This window comes from Hypanus sabinus, unplaced genomic scaffold (assembly GCF_030144855.1).
Source record: "Hypanus sabinus isolate sHypSab1 unplaced genomic scaffold, sHypSab1.hap1 scaffold_526, whole genome shotgun sequence".
NCBI lineage: Eukaryota > Metazoa > Chordata > Chondrichthyes > Myliobatiformes > Dasyatidae > Hypanus > Hypanus sabinus.
The window spans coordinates 192008-199796 of NW_026781388.1; the positions used below are offsets into that span (position 1 = coordinate 192008).

At 53.7% G+C, this 7789-nt stretch overlaps 1 protein-coding gene across 1 annotated transcript in view; it reads left to right on the top strand.

Moving 5' to 3' along the window:
• The window catches only part of LOC132389288 (myeloid cell surface antigen CD33-like), a 114947-nt gene extending 109347 nt beyond the window's left edge, over window positions 1-5600 (top strand). The window contains exon 7 of the mRNA XM_059961790.1: window positions 3391-5600. Coding sequence (XP_059817773.1) covers window positions 3391-3570 — 180 coding nt within the window. The 3' untranslated portion in view covers window positions 3571-5600. The remainder of the gene's footprint in view (window positions 1-3390) is intronic.
• Window positions 5601-7789: the final 2189 nt, after the last annotated feature.

Genomic DNA, 7789 nt, shown 5'->3' on the forward strand with positions numbered 1-7789 from the left:
CAGACGTCGTTCACCACAGTCAGCAGGAGGGTGTCCAGACAGGCACACGTCGTTCAACACAGTCAGCAAGGGTGTGTCCAGACAGGCACACGTCGTTCACCACAGTCAGCAGAGGGGTGTCCAGACAGGCACACGTCGTTCACCACAGTCAGCAGAGGGCTGTGTCCAGAGAGGCACACGTCGTTCACCACAGTCAGCAGAAGGGTGTCCAGACAGGCACATGTCGTTCACCACAGTCAGCAGGGGGGTGTCCAGACAGGTACACGTCGTTCACCACAGTCAGCAGGGGGGTTGTCCAGACAGGCAGACGTCGTTCACCACAGTCAGCAGGGGGGTGTCCAGACAGGCACACGTCGTTCAACACAGTCAGCAGGGGGGGTGTCCAGACAGGCACACGTCGTTCACCACAGTCAGCAGGAGGGTGTCCAGACAGGCACACGTCGTTCAACACAGTCAGCAAGGGGTGTGTCCAGACAGCACACGTCGTTCACCACAGTCAGCAGAGGGGTGTCACAGACAGGCACACGTCGTTCAACACTGTCAGCAGGGGGGTGTCCAGACAGGCACACGTCGTTCAACACAGTCAGCAGGGGGGGTGTCCAGACAGGCAGACGTCGTTCACCACAGTCAGCAGGAGGGTGTCCAGACAGGCACACGTCGTTCAACACAGTCAGCAAGGGTGTGTCCAGACAGGCACACGTCGTTCACCACAGTCAGCAGAGGGGGTGTCCAGACAGGCACACGTCGTTCAACACAGTCAGCAGGGGGGTGTCCAGACAGGTACACGTCATTCCCCACAGTCAGCTTGGGGGGGGTGTCTAGCACAGGTACACGTCGTTCACCACAGTCAGCAGGGGGGGTGTCCAGACAGGCACACGTCGTTCACCACAGTCAGCAGGGGGGTGTCCAGACAGGTACACGTCGTTCACCACAGTCAGCAGGGGGGTGTCCAGACAGGCAGACGTCGTTCACCACAGTCAGCAGGGGGGGTGTCCAGACAGGCACACGTCGTTCAACACAGTCAGCAGGGGGGGTGTCCAGACAGGCACACGTCGTTCACCACAGTCAGCAGAGGGGGTGTCCAGACAGGCACACGTCGTTCAACACTGTCAGCAGGGGGGTGTCCAGACAGGCACACGTCGTTCAACACAGTCAGCAGGGGGGGTGTCCAGACAGGCAGACGTCGTTCACCACAGTCAGCAGGAGGGTGTCCAGACAGGCACACGTCGTTCAACACAGTCAGCAAGGGTGTGTCCAGACAGGCACACGTCGTTCACCACAGTCAGCAGAGGGGTGTCCAGACAGGCACACGTCGTTCAACACAGTCAGCAGGGGGGTGTCCAGACAGGTACACGTCGTTCACCACAGTCAGCAGGGGGGGTGTCCAGACAGGCAGACGTCGTTCACCACAGTCAGCAGGAGGGTGTCCAGACAGGCACACGTCGTTCAACACAGTCAGCAAGGGTGTGTCCAGACAGGCACACGTCGTTCACCACAGTCAGCAGAGGGGTGTCCAGACAGGCACACGTCGTTCAACACAGTCAGCAGGGGGGTGTCCAGACAGGTACACGTCGTTCCCACAGTCAGCTTGGGGGGGGTGTCTAGACAGGTACACGTCGTTCACCACAGTCAGCAGGGGGGTGTCCAGACAGGCACACGTCGTTCACCACAGTCAGCAGAGGGGCGTGTCCAGACAGGCACACGTCGTTCACCACAGTCAGCAGAAGGGTGTCCAGACAGGCACATGTCGTTCACCACAGTCAGCAGGGGGGTGTCCAGACAGGTACACGTCGTTCACCACAGTCAGCAGGGGGGTGTCCAGACAGGCAGACGTCGTTCACCACAGTCAGCAGGGGGGGTGTCCAGACAGGCACACGTCGTTCAACACAGTCAGCAGGGGGGGTGTCCAGACAGGCACACGTCGTTCACCACAGTCAGCAGAGGGGGTGTCCAGACAGGCACACGTCGTTCAACACTGTCAGCAGGGGGGTGTCCAGACAGGCACACGTCGTTCAACACAGTCAGCAGGGGGGGTGTCCAGACAGGCAGACGTCGTTCACCACAGTCAGCAGGAGGGTGTCCAGACAGGCACACGTCGTTCAACACAGTCAGCAAGGGTGTGTCCAGACAGGCACACGTCGTTCACCACAGTCAGCAGAGGGGTGTCCAGACAGGCACACGTCGTTCAACACAGTCAGCAGGGGGGTGTCCAGACAGGCACACGTCGTTCACCACAGTCAGCAGGGGGGTGTCCAGACAGGCACACGTCGTTCACCACAGTCAGCAGGAGGGTGTCCAGTCAGGCACACGAGTCGTTCACCACAGTCAGCAGGGGGGTGTCCAGACAGGCACACGTCGTTCACCACAGTCAGCAGGGGGGTGTCCAGACAGGCACACGTCGTTCACCACAGTCAGCAGAAGGGTGTCCAGACAGGCACATGTCGTTCACCACAGTCAGCAGGGGGGTGTCCAGACAGGTACACGTCGTTCACCACAGTCAGCAGAGGTGTGTCCAACAGGCACACGTCGTTCACCACAGTCACCAGGGGGTGTCCAGACAGGCAGACGTCGTTAACCACAGTCAGCAGAGGGGTGTCCAGACAGGTACACGTCGTTCACCACAGTCAGCAGAGGGGTGTCTCCAGACAGGCACACGTCGTTTACCACAGTCAGCAGAGGGGTGTGTCCAGACAGGCACACGTCGTTCACCACACAGTCAGCAGAGGGGTGTGTCCAGACAGCACACGTCGTTCACCAGAGTCAGCAGGGGGTGTGTCCAGACAGGCACACGTCGTTCAACACAGTCAGCAGGGGGTGTGTCCAGACAGGCACACGTCGTTCACCAGAGTCAGCAGGGGGTGTGTCCAGACAGGCACACGTCGTTCAACACAGTCAGCAGGGGTGTGTCCAGACAGGCACACGTCGTTCACCACAGTCAGCAGAGGGGTGTGTCCAGACAGGCACACGTCGTTCACCAGAGTCAGCAGGGGGTGTGTCCAGACAGGCACACGTCGTTCACCACAGTCAGCAGGGGGGTGTCCAGACAGGCACACGTCGTTCACCACAGTCAGCAGGGGGGTGTCCAGACAGGCACACGTCATTCACCACAGGGAGGGAATAAGTGAGAGTGACAGAAACCGAGAGGGAGATCAATGAAGCAGAGACCAAGTGGGAAGGAGCCTTGGCGAGATGGGGAGGGTCAGCAACCGAGAGGGAGATCAATGAAGGTGAGACCAAGTGGGAAGGAGCCTTGGCGAGATGGGGAGGGTCAGAAACAAAGTGGATGCTTTAGATGGAGTGGACGACTGATGCATATGATCACGGACGGCTTTATACAGTGTGTTGCACTTTCTGCCCCAGTGAATCATTTGGATTGTTTTCCATTTCCAGGACACGGAGAGCACGGCTGCACAGGGCTACCCTAAAGTACCAACAGGAAGGAATATTGGACAGGGAGAGCCCAGCAAACCTGAGGGCCCCCTCTATGCCCAGCTCCAAGATCTGCCCTGCAGAGATACCATGGTCCCCAAGGCTGAGGCTACAGAGTACGCCTCAATCAGATTCCAGTGAGGTGAGGGGTTGCCGAGGGGAAGACAAGTGGCATGCCAGTACCCATCGCAAAGAGGGGCAATAGGTCCAGAACAGAATGATTGACTGGCAAGCGGAGTGACAAGATGCGGTTTAATAGAGGGACGCCTGGCTTCGCCCTTTTCAAGCTGCCACCTGACCAGGTCGGCAGACTCACTGAGCTCGTGACTTTTTAGCGCCCATTTCCCCATCTGGGGCTTGGAGCCTCTGTTCTCAGCACTGGAGTATCACTGGTCCACGAGAGGGAGGGGAGTGTTGCATAGAGAAGTGGAGTTGCTAAGGTTCGAAGTTGGCAGGTAGTTGAAAAAGGATATGGGGTTGCTGCTGCCTGGCTGGGTCAGAGGGACTGCTCTACCACAGGCCTGGCAATTTAAATTACAGGGCAGGACACCCAACAATAAATGTCATTGTTAAAACCAATAAAGACTTCCAACTTGGAATTTCCTAACCCATTCACTTCTCAAGAGGATGAGATTGCAGGAAGTAGAGAAAAGAAGGCCATTCAGCCCTTCACTCCTGCTTCTCCATTCAATGGATCAGAGATGATTCAATGTTTCTTGTCCTTTCTATTGAATTGAGAGTGAGTCGAGAGTTGAAACCTGGATTAGATTCATTGTGATCATACTGATAGGCTTCAGTGGTCAGGTGAACTCGTCCTGCCCCTGTTCTGTCCCTGCAATCCTCGGCTTCGCTAACAGATTAGAAATCTCTCTCCAACTTCACACACAGATTCTCTCCCCACAGTTCTCTGTAGCACATGGTTCACCACCCCGAGAGTAGATCCTCCCCCTCCTTTCTGTGTGGTGGGTTTCTCTGCCTTTAGAAGTCATACCACTTGGTTCTGGGTTCTCCCATAAGAGGAGTCAACTCTTGGCATTGAAGAAGCTTGTACTTCAATAAGACTGCCTCTGCTTCTCTAACCTCCAATAAGTGGAGTTCCTTTCTTTGAAGGAACCCTCTAAACCCAGGACCATTTGAGAGAACCTTCTCTACTGAAAGGAAATCTTTTCAGGCTGGCTCTAAAATGAAGGTGAAATTTCCAGAGGACCTCTGTGGTGTACATCACCTCTCCATATGGAGAGAATGAGCAGGCGGTCAGACTCCTCTCAACCTCACCCAAAGCTTCTCGCAGCTAACAGGCTGCTGTACTCACTCTTCTGATGCGGCAAACAGAACATTATCACACCAAGCAGTCATCCCTTCCAGCTCGAGTATGGAAGCTGCAGCAGGGCAAGGGTTAAGATAATGTACAGGCAAGACAGCTCTTTGAAGAACTATCACTGAAGAGCAGGGCTACGCCTTGTGCAACAGGGGACTGGAGCCACTTGGCAGACGGAGATAAGAATGTAACAGAGGGATGCAGGAGACATGCATCAACAATTACTAGCTTCGAAATATCATTGTTTGGTAGCTTGTAGCTTCTATTGACCAGACATCCCACCTCTCCTGGAAGTTCTGGGAGTCTCCTGCGTATTGATCGCGGCTCCCTGATTCCCACAAATTATATACAAATCTCGGAAACTGATTTTTTTTGAGAGGGAGAGGGAGCATCCTGATTGGTCTCTCTTCGTGCTAAGTAGACCTATCAGTTTTCTCTGTGGGCGGGCTTTACAGTCGACCTCAAAAATAATGAGAGTGTTGCTGGCTGCACTGTTTGCAACAGTGACTTTTCTATTGCCCATGGTGGGTTAAAATGGAAAAGACATGTTGAGGTGAGTTTAACAGGTGTCATTTGTACATTAGCATCGCTAACGTTATTTAAACTGGCTGGCTGGCTGCTAAGGAGCTACTCTATTGAAGTCCTACGGGATGAAGCCAAACTTCCTGTAGACTTGCTTAAAGTTGTAATAGAATAAAAAAAAGACCATGATAATATAATATAAAATACTATAAGTACATACTTTAATGTCACATTTTCTGCATCTACCCAACTTGGTTTGCAGATTAGACAAAATCACTAATCAAAGTATTACATACACTCTTGGAGGTCGGCCGGGGGGTGGTGGGGTGCGGGGGACATGGGGTTGCTGGGGGCGGAGGTGCTACCTCCCTGAAACGAGTTTTTGCAGGGTGGGATGCCTGTATTGATTGTATTGCGAATGGCAATTGATCTTGTAAGTAAAGAACCCAAACATACGCAAGGTTACCAATTGGTCAAAATCTGTAGCTGCTAGTCTATTCTGTATAAAAATGTAATCTGTCTGGTCAAACTTCAGAACGGCGTAGGGCCACACTGTTCTGCTTGTACACAAGTAAATAAAGTGTGATTGAGGAAATGAGTGCAAGTTTTCAGAGTCCAGTTAATCAGTGACGACACTCACACCAGCCGTTGGAGGAACTGGGCACAAAACAAGACGGGAAAGTCGACCATACTCACTCAAGAAGCATCTTCAGAAAAGCAAAAAAAACTGCTGCAGGTCGGGCAGCAGCTTTAGAGAGAGAAACATAGTTCTAACGAAGCATCATTTATCTGAAATGTTTTCGCTCTCCAGATGCTGCCTGACCTGTTGAGTGTTTCCACTGTGCTGTTGCCTGATTAAGAGACTGTGCCACTGACAACTTTAACATAGGAGGGGCAGATCCCTGATGGAAAAACACGCACATGGGCTCATTTATTGAAGGCCTGCCTGAGCAGGATATCTCAATACCCACCATTCCAGCTACATATCAAAGCAATGGGTTCATGACCCATATGGCTGTCATGGCAAAACATTTCTCATTCTTCTTTCCAGTTTCTACAAACTTCTTTGCCTGTCCTCCAGCCACAAAACTCCTCACAACCTCTGTTGTCCCCTCTGACCCCCACACCCCCCTCTGGTCCCTCTCTCCCTCACACTCTCTGTTGTCCCCTCTGACCCCCACACCCCTCTCTGTCTCTCTGATATCCCCCTCTGGTCCCTCTCCCCCTCACACTCTCTGTTGTCCCCTCTGACCCCCACACCCCCCTCTGGTCCCTCTCCCCCTCACACTCTGTTGTCCCCTCTGACCCCCACACCCCTCTCTGTCTCTCTGATACCCCCCTCTGGTCCCTATCCCCACACTCTCTGTTGTCCCCTCTGACCCCCACACCCCCCTCTGGTCCCTCTCCCCCTCACACTCTGTTGTCCCCTCTGACCCCCACACCCCTCTCTGTCTCTCCGATATCCCCCTCTGGTCCCTCTCCCCCTCACACTCTCTGTTGTCCCCTCTGACCCCCACACCCCTCTCTGTCTCTCTGATACCCCCCTCTGGTCCCTATCCCCCTCACACTCTCTGTTGTCCTCTGACCCCCACACCACTCTCTGTCTCTCTGATATCCCCCTCTGGTCCCTATCCCCCTCACACTCTCTGTTGTCCCTTCTGACCCCCACACCCCTCTCTGTCTCTCTGATACCCCCCTCTGGTCCCTATCCCCCTCACACTCTGTTGTCCCCTCTGACCCTTGCACCCGCCCCATCTCTATGACACCCTATTGGCCCCGACACTCCTTTCCATCACTCCGGCCCCTACATCCCTTCCTAATTCTGTAAACTCCCCTCCAGCCCCTACACATCTCCCCATATCAGTAACCCATAATCAGCCCTGACATACCTCCCTATCAGTAACCCATATCAGTCTACACTGCCCCCATATCAGTAACCTATAATCAGCCCCGAAATACCTCCCTATCAGTAACCCATATCAGCCCCTACACTTCCCCCCATATCAGTACTATAATCAGCCCCGAAATACCTCCCTATCAGTAACCCATCAGTCTACACTGCCCCCATATCAGTAACCCATATCAGCCTACACTTCCCCCATATCAGTAACCTATATCAGCCCCTACACTTCTCCTATATCAGTACCCTTATCAGCCCCTACACTTCCCCTATATCAGTACCCATATCAGCCTACACTTCCCCCATATCAGTACCCATATCAGCCCCTACACTTCCCCCTATATCAGTAACCCATATCAGTCCCTACACTTCCCCCCCATATCAGTAACCCATATCAGTCCTTATACCTCCCCCCATATCAGTAACCCATATCAGTCCCTATACCCCTCCCTATATCAGTAACCCATATCAGTCCCTATACCTCCCCCTATATCAGTAACCCATATCAGCCCCTACACTCCCCCCCATATCAGTAACCCATATCAGTCCCTATACCTCCCCCTATATCAGTAACCCATATCAGTCCCTACACTTCCCCTATATTGGGAACCCATATCAGC